Below are 18,694 nucleotides of genomic sequence, written 5' to 3'. Positions count from 1 at the left end.
TCTAAGTATCTGAGAGCCCCACTACCTCTGTGCTTCTCCTGCTGTTATATACAAATATAGGTACAAACATGACACTTTGCAAGTGAAGTGTGCTGGATCTACTTAACTTTGAACGATATTTGAACATTACCAACACACCTGCTAATAAGACACACCTCCCAAGACACACCTGCCAAGACACACCTGCTAATAAGACACACCTGCTAATACACACCTACTAAGACACACCTGCTAAGACACACCTACTAAGACACACCTGCTAATAAGACAGAACCGCTAAGGCACACCCGATAATAAGACACACCAGCTAATAAGACACACCTGCTAATAAGACACATCTGCTAATAAGACACACCTGCTGAGACACACCTGCTAATAAGACACATCTACCAAGACACGCCTGTTAATAAGACACACCTGCTAACAAGACACCTGCTGATAAGACACATCAGCTAATAAGACACACCTGCTAATAAGACACATCTGCTAAGACACACCTGCTAAGACACACCTTCTAAGATACATCTGCTAATAAGACACACCTGCTAATAAGACACATCTGCTAAGGCGACACACCTGCTAAGACACACCTGCTAATAAGACACACCTGCTAATAAGACACACCTGCTAATAAGACAAACTTACTAATAAGACACCCACCCACTAAGACACACCAGCTAATAAGACACACCTGCTAATAAGACACACCTGCTAATACACACCTACTAAGATACACCTGCTAAGACACACCTACTAAGACACACCTGCTAATAAGACAGAACCGCTAAGGCCCACCCGATAATAAGACACACCAGCTAAAAAGACACACCTGCTAATAAGACACATCTGCTAATAAGACACATCTGCTAATAAGACACACCTGCTTAGACACACCTGCTAATAAGACACATCTACCAAGACACACCTGTTAATAAGACACACCTGCTAATAAGACACCTGCTGATAAGACACATCAGCTAATAAGACACACCTGCTAATAAGACACACCTGCTAAGACACACCTGCTAATAAGACACACCTGTTAATAAGACACACCTGCTAATAAGACACACCTACTAATAAGACACACCTACTAATAAGACACCCACCCACTAAGACACGCCAGCTAATAAGACACAGCTGCTAATAAGACATACCAGCTAATATGACACACCTGCTAATAAGACACACCTGCTAAGACACACCTGCTAAGACACCCCTGCAAATAAGACACACCAGCTAATAAGACACACCTGCTAAGACACACCCGCTAAGACACCCCTGCTAATAAGACACACCTGCTAATATGGCAAACCAGCTAATAAGACACACCTGCTAATAAGGCACACCTGCTAATAAGACATACCTGCTAAGACACACCTGCTATGATGACACATCTGCTAATAAGACACACCTACTAAGACACACCTGCTAATAAGACACACCTGCTAAGATGACGCACCTGCTAAGACGACACACCTGCTAAGACGACACACCTACTGAGACACGCCTGCTAATAAGACACATCTGCTAATAAGACACACCTGCTATGACACACCTGCTAAGACACACCTGCTAAGACACACCTGCTAAGATGGCACACCTGCTAATAAGACACACCTACTAAGACACACCTGCTAATAAGACACACCTGCTAAGACAAACCTGCTAAAGCAACCCTCAGATGCATTTACAAGTTATATTGCTGCTTTAAACTGCTGGCTGCATTTGCAAGTTAGTCAAAACCACAGACACAGGGTTAGATATTTCTGCATTCCCGAAAGATCATTTACAGTTCGACTCAACACCCAAGCTGAAGGAACCTCATATCAGTATAGCCACCACCAGGGACCACTGTAAGAGGCTGGGTTGTTTGAGACAGATTAGTCTAACATCTGTTGTTGTGAAAATGAGAAAACCCTGTGGGGGATATTTTGGTCAGGCAGGGAATCTGAGTACCAGAGGCATCTGTCTGTCTTGATTTAAGGCTTTAGAAGGGTCAAACGGGGCCCTGACTTTTGGTATTTTGGGGGGTTCTTGCTGTGCTTGAATTTTGAAACCTTCATTTCAGAAATGTTTTAAAAGTTTTTACTTTCTGTGACTTTACAGCATTTTATGGCAGTTTTTGCCTTTTTCAAATTTCTATCAAGATAGTTGAATGACAGTTTTTTTTCTGAAACTAGATACAAAGTATCATAATCAACAAAACACAGAATAACTGCTTCTTCTTTAACAACATGGTTGAATGTCGGGAGTTTTTTTTTGTTGTACAAAACGACAAGAAAGACGAGAACAGTACCTGTTCCTGAGGAGGGGATCTGAACTCCTTGGTCTTCTTGGCGGTGATGGCAGCAGACATGTTGAGGGCCAACATCAACTCGTTGTACCTGAACTTCTGGTTGTACTGCAGCTTGGACACGAAGCTGTCCGAGAAGGACACGATGGCCTCGATACGCTGCTTCAACTCACAGTCACAGAAGTAGTGCAGCAGCTCACACATCTAGTCGATAAGGAAGAGACAAGAGAGAGTTAGATCATGTTAGATCACGGACAGTACCGTGTAGTACAGTACACAACAGGGTTGGGCTCACACATCTAGTCGATAAGGAAGAGACAAGAGAGAGTTAGATCATGTTACATCATGGACAGTACCGTGTAGTACAGTACACAACAGGCTTAGGGTCAATTCTGAATTGAGTTGTGAATTGCTTTTTAATACAAGTTAGTATTATCTAGTAGACAGGAGAGAGATACAGTTGGTGTTAAAACATCTAGTAGAGAGGGGTATGTCAGTCAGTATTCCATATACAGTACAGTACTATAGTTATTTACACATCTACACTACTTTTGTTACATGTGATGTACCAATTATAGCTTAATCTGATCACCAAAATGTTATTCAGTATAGTTGATGTTTTTGCTGATAGTAGTTTTGCTGGTACATTCAACTTGATTTAGTAGCACACATCCCTGCAGCCCTCGCTAGGCGGGGGGCCCACAATTATTCTTATTTTTTTGTTGTTTTGGGGGAGGGGTTTCCAACCGGAGGGCGCCCCCCCCCAGGAAGTATATGAACATGTCATAAGTCAAGATTTTTGTTTTTTGTTTTTTACATTTTACAATTAGAGGAAATTAGCTATAACACTGCAACATGTTTCTCTCAGCCTCATGGCAAAATGTGTAGAATAGTAGGAAATTAGCTATAAAACCTGTTTCCCTCAGCCTCATGGCAAAATGTGTAGAATAGTAGGAAATTAGCTATAAAACCTGTTTCCCTCAGCCTCATGGCAAAATGTGTAGAATAGTAGGAAATTAGCTATAAAACCTGTTTCCCTCAGCCTCATGGCAAAATGTGTAGAATAGTAGGAAATTAGCTATAAAACCTGTTTCCCTCAGCCTCATGGCAAAATGTGTAGAATAGTAGGAAATTAGGACTGAACGCCTGGGACTGAACGCCTGGGACAGAACGCCTGGGACTGAATGCCAACTCTGCCAGTGTTTGAGAAACTGTGTGTGTGTGTGTGTGTGTGTGTGTGTGCGAACGCTCACTCTCTCCTACCTGTCGTTTGACAGACTCAGGCAGTGTCTTCTCCAGCAGTCCCTTCACGGTCGGTTTGACCTCCTTGGTCTCCTCCTCACCAGCCTCCACAGCCTTCTCCTCGTTGCTGCTCACCTCCTCCTTCTCTCCTCCTCCTGCTGATGCTGCCACCTCCTCCTCCTCCGGCTCCCCGAACACATTAGGGTCAATGAGGAGCAGGATCAGCCTCACCTAGTACATGAAAAAACATCCCACATAATTAAAATATACATCCCATACATGTAACTGCCAGAATAAAGGAAACATTTGAGTGAATGAGGGATACAAAGTATATTGAAAGCAGGTGCTTCCACACACGAGTGGTTCCTGAGTTAATTAAGCAATTAACATCCCATAATTCTTAGGGTGATGTATAAAAGTGCTGGGCAGGCCATTATTTTGTCTACCATGGCTATGCCCCCATAGAACGACAATGCCCCCCATCCACAGGGCAAGAGCGGACACTGAATGGATTTATGAGCATGAAAACGTTGTAAACCATATGCCATGGCCGCCTCAGTCACCAGATCTCAACCCAACTGAACACTTCTAAGAGGTTCTGGAGCAGAACCAGAGACACCGCTTTCCATCACCATCAACAAAACACCAAATTATCTAATTTTGTTTGTGGAAGAATGGTGTCACATCCCTCCAATAGAGTTCTAGACACTTGTAGAAGATATACCAAGGTGAATTAAATCTGTTCTGGCTCGTGGTGCCCCAATGCACTACTAACACACTTTATGTTGGTGTTTCCTTTATTTTGGCAGTTACCTGTATATACCATTTAACAGACACTATGTTTATACATCTGTATATATCATTTAACAGACACTATATTTATACATCTGTATATACCATTTAACAGACACTATATTTATCCAACAGGCAGTACATCCATTTTTTGTATACGTCACCTTGGGTTGTATTCATTAGCGCACACTGAACAGAACTGTTCCAATCCGTTTGCTTTCGTTTCGGTCATAGTGAATATGACCCTGGTGTTGCTATAGCGCCACACTCACACACCATACCAACTGATCTAAACCTCACCTCCTCGCTGGAGAGTACCCCCATGATCAGCAAGGTCCCGATCAGCTTGAGGATGGGGACAAACTGGTACTCCACACTGCCCCCTACTGGGTCTCTGATGTGACTGCCTCCTCCCTGCACCGCCTCAGTCAGCATACTGATGGCCTTCTCCTTCAGGATGCCCAGGGGGATCTGGGGACTGGAGGAATCATTATAATAACGTATTTTATTGATAGTTAATTTGTCGTACCCGAGGCATTAGAAGTATAACACTATAACAACGTAAGTAAAAGTGGTAAAAAGCTAAACCTGTAACAGAAATAGGGTTCGGAATCTTTCAAATACTTTGAGCGTTTTGCTCAAGTCTGTCTAGAGCGTCAGATGGGCGGGGTTTACAGTTTTGTCACCATTCTATTGGTCCAGTAAGCCAGGCAAGCTCAATCAAGCCGAAGATGAAGTATTTGAAATGATTTCAAATAGTATGTGAGCCGAAGTCTGAAAGCATTACAGCTTGATAGAAAAGTACTATGCAAGTTAAGTTAAAGTGTTTAACCTCTGACCTGTGGAGGTGCTGCTGTTTCTTGGTGGTGATGAAGGAGAGAGGGGAGAAGTTGAGGCGTGGTTTCAGCGAGGTGCTGAGGCCTACACCGGGTAGAGAGTGTCTCTTGGACTCGTCAGGGAACAGCTTGATGGAGCGCGTCTCATCAGTCACGGGGATAATAAACTCGTTGTTCATCATCAGACGAGCCTCTTTCGCTGTCTCCAGGTGGATGCTGGTGGTATGTACCAGCAATAAATCAATATATCAACCAACCAATCAATCAATTAAGCAGTCAGTCATTTAACCAATCAATTACCAGCATAATAACAGATTTCTATAAAATAGTAGGTTAACATTCTGTTCATTATAAAGACCCCTCATCTACCAACCAATGAACTCCACACCCACCTCATAAGAACATTATAGAATCCCTCTCTCAGCATGCCGGACAGGTATTGGTTGTCGATGGTGTAGAGCAGCTGTGATTGGTCGAGGTGGGAGCAGAGGGCGTGTGCCACACGGGTGTTGCCCAATGCGCAGAGGGCACAGTAGAGCATCAGGGTGTGGTAGTGGAACTTCCTCAGACCCTCATTCTCCGATAGCTCCAGGATGTCCAGACACCTGAGGGGAGTGGACCGGAAGGGATGGAGAGGGGAGGGGGTTGAGGGAGAGACAGAGAGAGAGCGAGAGAGAGAGAGAGAGACAGACAGAGAGAGAGAGAAAAAGAAAGAGAGAGAGAGAGAGAGATGATAGCAAAGAGAGAGAGAGAAAGTGAGAGCGAGACAGAGAGTAATACATGGATTTAGGAGATAAAGTGGAAACTCCACCTAGCCCACCAGAGGGATAAATGAACAAGATATTGCTACATTCATCAAGTGTCTAGGAGTAGAGGTTGGGTGTTGATCTCCGATAGAAATAAACCACCTGTTTTCCTCAGGTATATGAACAGCCATCATCTGCAGTGGCTCCAGACACTGCACCACCCAGCCGTGTCTCTCTGAGACTCTGGCGGTCTCCACGGTTAGGAAAGTGTTTGGCATACGGCTCCACAGCACCGCTACGATGGTCTGAACGTCCAGACGTGGTGGACACTGGGGCACAGGGTTACGTTGTTCACTCTTAAAGATGGCTGACGACAGGGGCATTGCATCCTGGGGAGAGAGAGAGAGAGAGAGAGAGAGAGAGAGCATCATTACAATACTGTATATAGACATAATATGTCTCAATAAATGTCTCAATTCCTTTGGAAGTAGCAGACTGGCTACAGTAGCAGACTGGCTATTGTAGCAGACTGGCTATTGTAGCAGACTGGCTAAAGTTGCAGACTGGCTATAGTAGTAGACTTGCTATAGTAGCAGACTTGCTATAGTAGCAGACTGGTTATAGTAGTAGACTGGCTATAGTAGCAGACTGGCTATATTTGCAGACTGGCTATATTAGAAGACTAGCTAAAGTTGTAGACTGGCTACAGCATCAGACTGGTTATAGTAGTAGACGGGCTATAGTAGTAGACTGGCTATAGTTGCAGACTGGCTATAGTAGTAGACTGGCTATAGTAGTAGACTTGCTATAGTAGTAGACTTGCTATTGTAGTAGACTGGATATTGTAGTAGACTTGCTATAGTAGTAGACTGGATATTGTAGCAGACTGGCTAAAGTTGCAGACTGGCTATAGTAGTAGACTTGCTATAGTAGTAGACTGGCTATAGTAGTAGACTTGCTATAGTAGTAGACTGGATATTGTAGTAGACTTGCTATAGTAGTAGACTGGATATTGTAGCAGACTGGCTAAAGTTGCAGACTGGCTATAGTAGTAGACTTGCTATAGTAGTAGACTGGCTATAGTAGTAGACTTGCTATAGTAGTAGACTGGATATTGTAGTAGACTGGATATAGTAGTAGACTGGATATAGTAGTAGACTGGATATAGTAGTAGACTGGATATTGTAGTAGACTGGATATAGTAGTAAACTGGATATAGTAGTAGACTGGATATAGTAGTAGACTGGATATTGTAGTAGACTGGATATAGTAGTAGACTGGATATAGTAGTAGACTGGATATAGTAGTAGACTGGATATAGTAGCAGACTGGATATAGTAGCAGACTGGATATAGTAGCAGACTGGATACAGTAGTAGACTGGATATAGTAGCAGACTGGATATTGTAGCAGACTGGATATAGTAGTAGACTGGATATAGTAGCAGACTGGATATAGTAGTAGACTCGCTATAGTAGCAGACTTGCTATTGTAGCAGACTGGCTAAAGTTGCAGACTGGCTATAGTAGTAGACTGGATATAATAGTAGACTGGGGGACACCAACCTTGATCTTGACAAACTCAAACTGGAAGAGGTTGGTGCTGGTGGGACGCACAAACACAGCAGGGAACAGCTTGGTGTTGGACTCCACCTAAACACAAGAATATACACACAATCATTACCTCAAGAACAACATCAACAGCCTATAGACACACAACAATAAATCTCACATCATTACAATATATCAACCACATAGACATACAGGACTAAAGGACAACAAGTCAACCACCTGCTTAGAGTCAATCACACATCAGCAACTCTAAAAGGTATGGTTACTAAATTGAGTTGCACTAGATACACTTGATATGACTTCAGGACCATGCTAACCATCTGATCACCATCTAGAACAAATACTCAACAACAATTCAGGGGATTGATGCTAGTGTTATTTTCACCTTTGAGTTCTAGAACCCTCTAAATTGTCAAGGTGGAACACACAGCATTCTAAGTATGATTTCATCTATATGGTAAACATGTGTCTGTGTCTGTCCCAATTGGACCTCTATTCCCTATATAGTGCACTTCTTTCGACTAGGGCCCACAGGGCTCATTTGGGACACACTTTTGTATTTTAAGAGATACCCTGCAGATAATTACACAGCCGTCACAACTCATCTTCCTCTGGTGGTCTGCGTTGGGGGAAGGACAGACACAGTTCTCACTCTAAGTAAATAAATATGTTGTTGGTGGGGGGGTTCGAGTAAAAGATCATTGACGTTTGGGCCATCTTGGTTTGCATTCAGACAGCCGACTGATTAGTTCGGTTTTTTAAACTGCCCCTCTGATGCCTATCTGACCATCACACAGTGTATCAATGCCAGCCATCAGCAGAGACTCCCTGTGTCCCAAATGCCACCCTATTCCCAATACCAGAGCCTGGTCAAAAGTAGTGCACTATATTGGGAATAAGGGGCCATTAGGGACACAGAGAGTCTTGGACAGGGGGCCAAGCCATGAATCAGACAGTGTATCAATGCCAGGCAGCCATCAGGCAACAGACAGAAAAAAAAAAATATATATATATATATATATATATATATATACAGTATATATGGAGAGAGATAGTTAGAGAGAGATAGAAAGAAAGAGGGAATTACCCCCCCAAAATTGAAAAGAAATAAAGATTTTGAAACGAAATAAGAAAATCTAATATTTATTGGGAAAAACCCCTTTGTGCCAAATTAGCTGCAGAATATGTTGTCTCCAAACTTTTGGCCACGACTGTATTGTCCTGTTGATAGTTATTACTCATTGAATATTATCATTTTATTATCTATCTGCATCATCATTGATTTGATGTGTCTATGTGTTTGCGTAAACTATGTGAAATGGCTGGCGAGTTAGTGGTGCGCGCTAGTGGCATTTCAATTGGTGACGTCACTCTCTCTCAGACCTTGAAGTAGTTGTTTCCATTTCTCTGCACGGGCCACGGCTTTTGTGGTGCAATAATAACAATGCTTCTAAGGGTGACTGTTGTCGATGTGTTCAGAGGGTGGTTCAAGCCTCGGTTAGGGCAAGAAGAGGGACAGAAGAACACTGTTACATTTGCTCTGGCAACACCTTCAATGCCAATAAATCCACTTGAATAGAGAGAGAGAGAGAGAGAGAGAGAGAGAGAGAGAGAGAGAGAGAGAGAGAGAGAGAGAGAGAGAGAGAGAGAGAGAGAGAGAGAGAGAGAGAGACAGAGAGAGAGAGTGAGAGAGAGAGAGAGAGAGAGAGAGAGAGAGAGAGAGAGAGAGAGAGAGAGAGAGAGAGACAAAGGAAAGAGAGTGCTGGACCTGTGATGTAGTGAGTGAAGATTAAAGCTTCAAATCAGAGTAAAAGCCTACTTTATTTCCTTAGAGAGGGACAATTATTCTATCCTTTAATAGCCAATTCACTTCACAGTCTGAGGAAGAAGGGGAGGTCCCTGGGCTGGGACTCTACTTTGTACTCCACACAATTGGGTTATCAGCTAACGTGAATCCAATGTGAGAACTAAACCGTTGAGTCCTGACTACATGGAATTCCAGAAAAAAAACTGAGAATCGGAGTTGCATATGCCTACTGTGTAATGTGTATGGTGAATGCAGTAGGCCTACCTACACTACTGTAATCTAGATGGTGAATGCAGTAGCATTACTTACTGTACTGTAATCTATATGGAGAATACAGTGGGTCTACCTACTGTACTGTAATGTATATGGTGAATGCAGTAGGCCTACCTACTCTACTGTAATCTAGATGGTGAATGCAGTAGCATTACTTACTGTACTGTAATCTATATGGTGAATGCAGTAGCATTACTTACTGTACTGTAATCTATATGGTGAATGCAGTAGCATTACTTACTGTACTGTAATCTATATGGTGATTACATTAAGTAATGCTACTGTAATCTATATGGTGAATGCAGTAGCATTACTTACTGTACTGTAATCTATAGGGTGAATGCAGTAGATCTACCTACTCTACTGTAATCTATATGGGGAATGCAGTAGATCTACCTACTGTACTGTAATCTATATGGTGAATGCAGTAGGTCTACCTACTGTACTGTAATCTATATGGTGAATGCAGTAGGTCTACCTACTCTACTGTAATCTATATGGTGAATGCAGTAGGTCTACCTACTCTACTGTAATCTATATGGTGAATGCAGTAGGTCTACCTACTGTAATGTAATTTTAACTGGATGTTGAATGTATTAGGCCTACCTCATAGGTGGTCGCCAGCTCCTTGCCATTGGCTGTGAAGGAGAGAAAGCCTGTTGCCAGGTCAACGAGACAGCCAATCTCCAGGTCGATGTTAGACCGGGATGATGAGTGGGAGGAGCCGACAACATCTCCAGCAGACACCATGTAGCAGTTACTCCTCCGAACACTGGAATGGACAGACAGGGTGGGAGAGAGTTAAAACAGGGAGGGAGGGACTGAGTGAGTGAGTGAGTGAGTGGTGTCAACTCTCCAGTTAAAAAGCTAGAACTTGCCTCTCGTGGACGCGTCCTCTCTCGTCTCCCAGGGTTACGGTAACCGTGCGTGTCTTGTTAAGGCTGAATTGTTTGCTATGATAATGGTAGTCAGGGGTTACCCAGCCCACCCACACCGATGCTGGGTCCTGGCCAGCAAACACCCTCACTGAGTGATAATACGTTGTAATGCTGCCATACTCATCTTCCTTTGGAGGCAAACTGCAAAAGGAAAAGCACCAGGTAAAATCAACGATGTTATCAGGTCCCAGTTCACAATAAGTGAGTGTGTAAAATATTATTATATTGGCTGATAGATTGATATATATGCCCTTCCAAATTGGAAATATGAAATCTCTAAAGCCTTGGTTGAAAGCAATATGTGTGTTTCTACACGAGTGTTTCTACATTGTTTCTGACCTGAGTTTCTGAGACTCGTCAGGATTGATATGAGGAGCGTGGAGCTCTACAGGCATGCTCAGTCTGCAGTACAGCATGTCACTGTTGCTCTGCTGGGTCCCAAACGTCTTGTGGGTCACCTTAAGGCACGGAGGGTTGTCCACTGTCCCATCTATCCTCGTCACCTGGGGACAACAAAATCGCATTCAGAGAGGAGGAGCAGTCATAATCATATTCAGAGAGGAAGATCAGTCACATTCAGAGAGGAAGATCAGTCACATTCAGAGAGGAGGAGCAGTCACATTCAGAGAGGAGGAGCAGTCACATTCAGAGAGGAGGAGCAGTCACATTCAGAGAGGAGGAGCAGTCACATTCAGAGAGGAGGAGCAGTCACATTCAGAGAGGAGGAGCAGTCACATTCAGAGAGGAAGATCAGTCACATTCCGAGAGGAAGATCAGTCACATTCAGAGAGGAAGATCAGTCACATTCAGAGAGGAAGAGCAATCACATTCAGAGAGGAAGATCAGTCACAATCACATTCAGAGAGGAAGATCAGTCACAATCACATTCAGAGGGGAGAAGCTGTCACATTCATATGGAGAAGAGAATGATTAGCACTCAGAACCAGGTAGGGAACTTTATGTTTGTCACTAGCCAAACTGATTTGCTTCAAGATGTCAGGCTTTAGTGGAGATTGTACAACATCAGGCCCCTGGGTAATCAGGCCACTAAATATTAAAACGATACCTCAATGTGGTTGTGGTCCTTGGGGATGTTGACGAAGGTAGGCAGGCGTTTGCTGAACCACATGGTGACCTCTCTGTTCATGTTGACGGCGAAGGGTTCGAAGCCCTCCTGCAGGCCACACGTGGTGTAATACTTAAAGCTGCTGGCGTCCTTCCCCAGGTTCATACGGCCAATCTCAGACTGGGCCAGACAACACACTGGGATGAAGCCTGGAGGAATTAGAGGTCATAGGTTAGAGGTTTATCTGGGACTGGGCCAGACAACACACTGGGATGAAGCCTGGAAATCATAGATGTCAGAGGTTAGAGGTTAACATATGTTTCTGGAAAGGAATTAATCTGATGCCTCAACCCAAAAGCAATTAACTTCGCAAAAATACCCATTATTTGGAAAGCATTCTGTTACACCACACTCCCTAGATTCTAGAATATTGGAGAAGGAACTTCATTTGGAACACAGCAATCGATATGATTTACATTAAGTAACTGTGTGTTTCCTCCAACAGCAACACCAGAAATGACTGATTTCCCCATTGCTTTGCGGCTTTCTGTTTCACATGCTCTGCATCGCCGTTTTCTAAGAAAAGAGATTTAAACCTCGAGAGGTTACCATTCTGGTAAAGCTCATTTTCAATACATGGATAAATAAACACATTTCACAATGCAAAGCCAATTTCTGTGAAAACGGACAATAAAACAGTTTATTTTTATTGATGAATACATGAAGTTAGTTTAGGAAGGATGAACCTCAATCTCCAATTTTCCTAGAGGAAAAATGAGACTACACAATCTTCCAAGTTAAGACAAAAGAAGGAAAAATATAAACTTACCATTGTCTGTCTGGAAGTCAACTAAGCAGAGCTCGGATCCCTTGTAAAGATAAACTCACCATCATCTGTCTCGAAGTCAACGAAGCAGAGCTCAGATCCCTTCTAAAGATAAACTCACCATCATCTGTCTCGAAGTCAACGAAGCAGAGCTCAGATCCCTTGTTAGTGATGAGTAGCTCTCCATTGAGGGTGAAGACCATAGACTTGTCCTCCATGTTGATCATGCAGCCCACCACGTCTCCCTTGTTCCATGACTGGCCGAAGAAACGTGCACCCATGTGCATTCGACGGCCCTGGGGGAACAAACAACAACACGTGTTACTAACCCTAATGTAATATTCACCACTAAAACGTAAAGTTGATCAAGTGTACGATCAAGTGTACAATAATTTGCCTTGATACATGGCATACCATTTTTGGGGGATTTAGCCTATTTGTTGTTGACTTGTTTGGCAACAATATAACATTGCTGAATGCAGAATCAGTTATGCCAGGTCTATACGTACATGATGATAAACGTAAACACTCAGTTACAACAAAGTTACAGACGTCCTTCCTAACTCAGTTGCCGGAGAGAAAGGAAACAGCTCAGGGAATATTTTATTCTCTACAGGCTTCCTTCTTTTCACTCTGTCATTTAGCTTCGTTTTGGGGTTATCTGCAATGTTGTTGATCTATCCTCAGTTTTCTCCTATCACAGCCATTAAACTGGTGAAATCCCTGAGTAGTTTCTTTCCTCTGGCAACTGAGTTAAGGATAATTTCTAATTCTTTGTAGTGGATGGGTGTATTGATACACATTCCAAAGTGTAATTAATAACTTCACCATTCTCAAAGGAATATTCAATGTTTGCTTTTTTAAATTTTATTTCTACCCATCTACCAATAGGTGCCCTTTGCGAGGAGTTGGAAAAACTCCCAGGTCTTTGTGGTTGAATCTGTGTTTGAAATTCGCTGCTTGACTGAGGGACCACACAGAAAATTGTATGTGTGGGGTACAAAGATTAGGTAGTCCTTAAAACATAATGTTAATATTATTGCCCACAGAGTGAGTCCATGCAATGTATTACGTGACTTGTTCAGCACATTTTCACTCACTGAACTTATTTAGGCTTGCCATAACAAAGGAGTTGAATACTTATTGACTCAAGACATTTCAGCTTTTCATTTTGTATTTATTTGTAAAAATGTCACTTCGACATTATGGGGTATTGTGTGTAGGCCAGTGACAAAACATCGCAATTTAATCCATTTTAAATTCAAGCTGTAACACAACAAAATGTGAAAAGGTCAACGGTTTTGAATACTTTCTGAAGGCACTGTAGACTATGATAAACTTCAAACAGTATAAAAAGATAAGTTAACATTACATAAAAACAGATAAGATAAAAACAGATAAGATATATTATTTAAAGATACTAGGTGTTGTCTGTTTACCTTGTATCCATCGAAGATGTAGGCCTGGTCGTCCATGCCCAGGTCAAAGTCTGACCTACAGCCTGGTCTAGCCCAACCAACCCTCATGTCCCCTCCCGTCAGGGCCTCAAACTCAAAGTACCACTTCCCTGTCTTCACTGCATATGTCTGCTCTACGCGGAAGAACCGGATCGTCTCAATGCTCTGCCTCTCCACAATATGACAGGCTGGGGACACAAGGAAGAAGACATTCAACCAATGAAAATTCTAAAGACGCCCTCCACCTTTAAGTGTATATATGAGCCTAGCTCGAGAGATATCTTATAACTGTGGCAGAGCATTGAATCTGGCTCGAAGGACCATATCTTTTGCAGTCAATTGAAGATTGACTGCAATAGCATCCACAGGAATTACTGGAACAAGGGGAAGGATACATTCAAGTGGGCAGTGATAAGGATTTCTTTATCTAACGGAATGAAAATGTACATTGATTGTGTAAAAAAAGACCTGTACCGGTTTGCTTGCCCATGGCTTAGTTGCAGGATGGTACATGTGTATGACAAGATAACTTACTTACTTACATACATACATACATTATATTGCTGCTACAGTCCTCTACTCACGTTCCTGGTCTGGGGGGTCGATGTTGTAGCCATATCCCACCAGGGTCCTGATGGCCTCTCTCAGACTGTCTCTGTTAGACTTCTTGGTTCTCTCGTCGAGTAAAGCGTACGGCACCAGACGAGGGTTTCGCCTACTCTTCACGTCCTACAGAGAAATAACGACAACAACAAAAAAATCAGCTCTGTCAGGGTTCTCTTGTTAAATGATGTTATATAGCATCAACAATGGTATGTTACATGACAATCTAAATGCATAAAATGTATGCTATCAGAGCTCATCCGTTGATCTTATGCCTGACATACACCATTCATTCACTGGTCATGAGTTACTATGTATTTGCATTGAATTACAGTTACAATCTGTGATGATAGAGAGCTGGGCCAAAACATGTACCTGCTGAATGCCGTAGGTCCATCCTTGTTTGATCCTGTCCTTGGCCCAAACGTTGTGAGCGTTCTCCGCCAGTTTATCTACCAGAACCTCATGACCAGCCGTCAGTTTCTCCTCAGAAAGATCCAGCGGCGTTGGCTTGTACCCGTTAGACATCACATAGCTACATATATACACAGGATATAGCTGTTAGACATCACATAGCTACATATATACACAGGATATAGCTGTTAGACATCACATAGCTACATAAATACACAGGATATAGCTGTTAGACATCACATAGCTACATAAATACACAGGATATAGCTGTTAGACATCACATAGCTACATATATACACAGGATATAGCTGTTAGACATCACATATACACAGGATATAGCCATTAGACATCACATAGCTACATATATACACAGGATATAGCTGTTAGACATCACATAGCTACATATATACACAGGATATAGCTGTTAGACATCACATAGCTACATATATACACAGGATATAGCCGTTAGACATCACATAGCTACATATATACACAGGATATAGCCGTTAGACATCACATAGCTACATATATACACAGGATATAGCTGTTAGACATCACATAGCTACATATATACACAGGATATAGCTGTTAGACATCACATAGCTACATATATACACAGGATATAGCCATTAGACATCACATAGCTACATATATACACAGGATATAGCTGTTAGACATCACATAGCTACATATATACACAGGATATAGCCATTAGACATCACATAGCTACATATATACACAGGATATAGCTGTTAGACATCACATAGCTACATATATACACAGGATATAGCTGTTAGACATCACATAGCTACATATATACACAGGATATAGCCGTTAGACATCACATAGCTACATATATACACAGGATATAGCCGTTAGACATCACATAGCTACATATATACACAGGATATAGCCGTTAGACATCACATAGCTACATATATACACAGGATATAGCCGTTAGACATCACATAGCTACATATATACACAGGATATAGCCGTTAGACATCACATAGCTACATATATACACAGGATATAGCCGTTAGACATCACATAGCTACATATATACACAGGATATAGCTGTTAGACATCACATAGCTACATAAACACACAGGAAATAGCCATTAGACATCACATAGCTACATATATACACAGGATATAGCTGTTAGACATCACATAGCTACATAAACACACAGGAAATAGCCATTAGACATCACATAGCTACATAAACACACAGGATATAGCTGTTAGACATCACATATACACAGGATATAGCTGTTAGACATCACATATACACAGGATATAGCTGTTAGACATCACATATACACAGGATATACCCGTTAGACATCACATAGCTACATATATACACAGGATATAGCTGTTAGACATCACATATACATAAACATAAACACACAGGAAATAGCCGTTAGACATCACATAGCTACATAATTACACAGGATATAGCCATTAGACATCACAAAGCTACACATATACACAGGATATAGCCATTAGACATCACATAGCTACATAAATACACAGGATATAGCCATTAGACATCACATAGCTACACATATATACAGGATGTAGCCGTTAGACATCACACAGCTACATAAATACAGAGAATATAGCCATTAGACATCACATAGCTACACATATACACAGGATATAGCCATTAGACATCACATATACACAGGATATAGCCGTTAGACATCACATATACACAGGATATAGGCATTAGACATCACATAGCTACACATATACACAGGACAATAATAGGATAACACAGTAGAAAGAAGCATTGAAGGAAAGTCTTCTTAGCCCGGCCTCAAATGTAGAGTTGTATAAGTGTCTCCAAGCCCAAGACAGTGTTCCTCTGATGTCCTAATGTCGCTCATATCACATTGTTTTGTTGACTGGTCATCTCAGAAATAATGATTTACACTGGGTACATTTCTCCCCTAGAAACGACTGCGGGGTTGTATTACTGTAACTCATTATCAATCAATTAATCAATACTAGTAAAAACCACATGACTTACTCTTTGGGCAGTTTGACTTTCTTCAGATCGTCCTCGGCGTTAACGTTGGTCTGTGTCACATGACATCCCAATGCCAACAGGGTCCTGAGATACACAGAGAGCGACAGGGAACAGGAGTTACCGCTTTCAATGCATTACCCACACCATCCTCTTCTTTTTTCTATATTTTTTTCTAATGTAGACATTCGTAAGGTCCACAGACACCACCGTGAGGTGGAGGGGCTCGTACCCTGACAGACAGACTTACACTCAGGCCAGGTGACAGCACAGCATCTGCACAGCACCTGGCACAGCACCTGCACAGCACCTGCACAGCACCTGCACAGCACCTGCACTCACCTGCACAGCACCTGCACAGCACCTGCACAGCACCTGCACTCACCTGCACAGCACCTGCACAGCACCTGCACTCACCTGCACAGCACCTGCACAGCACCTGCACAGCACCTGGCACTATTCTGCAACATTTATATTCCACATTACTGTTTCATGAGATCATCACCAGTAACTTTTTTAAATATATATGTTTTGTATTGATTGTATAACATTTCATATTTTTTAAGGGGTAGATCAACTTTCATATTGTAGATAGATTGTAGCTTCGATCACTGTAATTGTCTGCATCATTTCCAAACCCCCAATATATCAAAACCTTACAAAAGGTCAAAAACCTTACAAAGCCTGGAGGTGTGTTGGGTCATTGTCCTGTTGAAAAACAAATGATAGTCCCACTAAGCGCAAACCAGATGGGATGGCATATCGCTGCCAAATCCTGTGGTAGCCTTGCTGGTTAAGTGTGCCTTGAATTCTAAATAAATCACTGACAGTGTCACCAGCAAAGCACCCCCCACCATCACACCTCCTCCTCCATGCTTCACAGTGGGAACCACACATGTGAAGATCATCCATTCACCTACTCTGCGTCTCACAAAGACACGTCGGGAGGAAACAAAAATCTCACATTTGGACTCATCAGACCAAAGGACAGATTTCCACCGGTCTAATGTCCATTGCTCGTGTTTCTTGGCACAAGAAAGTCTCTTCTTCTTATTGGTGTCCTTTAGTAGTGGTTTCTTTGCAGAAATTCAACCTTGAAGGACTGATTCACACAGTCTTCTCTGAACAGATGATGTTGAGATGTGTCTGTTACTTGAACTCTGTGAAGCATTTTTGGGGCTGCAATTTCTGAGGTGCAGTTAACTCTAATTAGCTGATCCTCTGCAGCAGAGGTAACTCTGTGTCTTCCTTTCCTGTGGCGGTCCTCATGAGAGCCAGTTTCATCATAGCGATTGATGGTTTTTGCGACTTCACTTGAAGAAACGTTCAAAGTTCTTGAAATGTTCTGTATTGACTGACCTTCATGTGTTATAGTAATGATGGACTGCCATTTCTCTTTGCTTATTTGAGCTTTTTGCCATAATATGGACTTGGACTAGGGCTATCTTCTGTATACCACCCCTACCTTGTCACAACACAACTGATTGTCTCAAATGCTTAAAGAAGGAAAGAAATTCCACAAATTAATTTTTAAAGAGGCACACCTGTTAATTTAAATGCATTCCAGGTGACTACCCCATGAAGCTGGTTGAGAGAATGCCAAGAGTTTGCAAAGCTGTCATCAAGGCAAAGTGTGTCTACTTTGAAGAATCTCAAATATAAAATATATTTTGATTTATTTAACACTTTTTTGGTTACTACATGATTCCATATGTGTTATTTCATAGTTTAGATGTCTTCACCATGTGGAACATTTGGAAAATAGTCAATGTGAAAAATAGTAAAAATAAAGAAAA

The 18,694-nt window shown here is 42.1% G+C and overlaps 1 protein-coding gene across 2 annotated transcripts in view; it reads right to left on the bottom strand.

Annotated features, from left to right (window-relative positions):
* The window catches only part of LOC139407391 (ryanodine receptor 3-like), a 270,933-nt gene that overhangs the window by 120,782 nt on the left and 131,457 nt on the right, over window positions 1-18,694 (bottom strand). For both annotated transcript variants that reach the window (XM_071151137.1, XM_071151138.1), the window contains exons 25-40: window positions 16,902-16,985; window positions 14,828-14,987; window positions 14,434-14,578; window positions 13,832-14,037; window positions 12,514-12,688; window positions 11,567-11,775; window positions 10,840-11,003; window positions 10,441-10,641; window positions 10,169-10,334; window positions 7,477-7,563; window positions 6,075-6,301; window positions 5,559-5,771; window positions 5,170-5,382; window positions 4,631-4,808; window positions 3,560-3,769; window positions 2,300-2,500 (exon numbers count right to left, since the gene is read on the bottom strand). In XM_071151137.1, the coding sequence (XP_071007238.1) occupies window positions 2,300-2,500; window positions 3,560-3,769; window positions 4,631-4,808; window positions 5,170-5,382; window positions 5,559-5,771; window positions 6,075-6,301; window positions 7,477-7,563; window positions 10,169-10,334; window positions 10,441-10,641; window positions 10,840-11,003; window positions 11,567-11,775; window positions 12,514-12,688; window positions 13,832-14,037; window positions 14,434-14,578; window positions 14,828-14,987; window positions 16,902-16,985 (2,839 nt within the window). The remainder of the gene's footprint in view (window positions 1-2,299; window positions 2,501-3,559; window positions 3,770-4,630; window positions 4,809-5,169; window positions 5,383-5,558; window positions 5,772-6,074; window positions 6,302-7,476; window positions 7,564-10,168; window positions 10,335-10,440; window positions 10,642-10,839; window positions 11,004-11,566; window positions 11,776-12,513; window positions 12,689-13,831; window positions 14,038-14,433; window positions 14,579-14,827; window positions 14,988-16,901; window positions 16,986-18,694) is intronic.

This window comes from Oncorhynchus clarkii, chromosome 4, assembly GCF_045791955.1.
Source record: "Oncorhynchus clarkii lewisi isolate Uvic-CL-2024 chromosome 4, UVic_Ocla_1.0, whole genome shotgun sequence".
NCBI classification, from domain to species: domain Eukaryota; kingdom Metazoa; phylum Chordata; class Actinopteri; order Salmoniformes; family Salmonidae; genus Oncorhynchus; species Oncorhynchus clarkii.
Note: the sequence above shows the minus strand (reverse complement) of the source record. Positions and strands in the feature narration are given on the sequence as shown.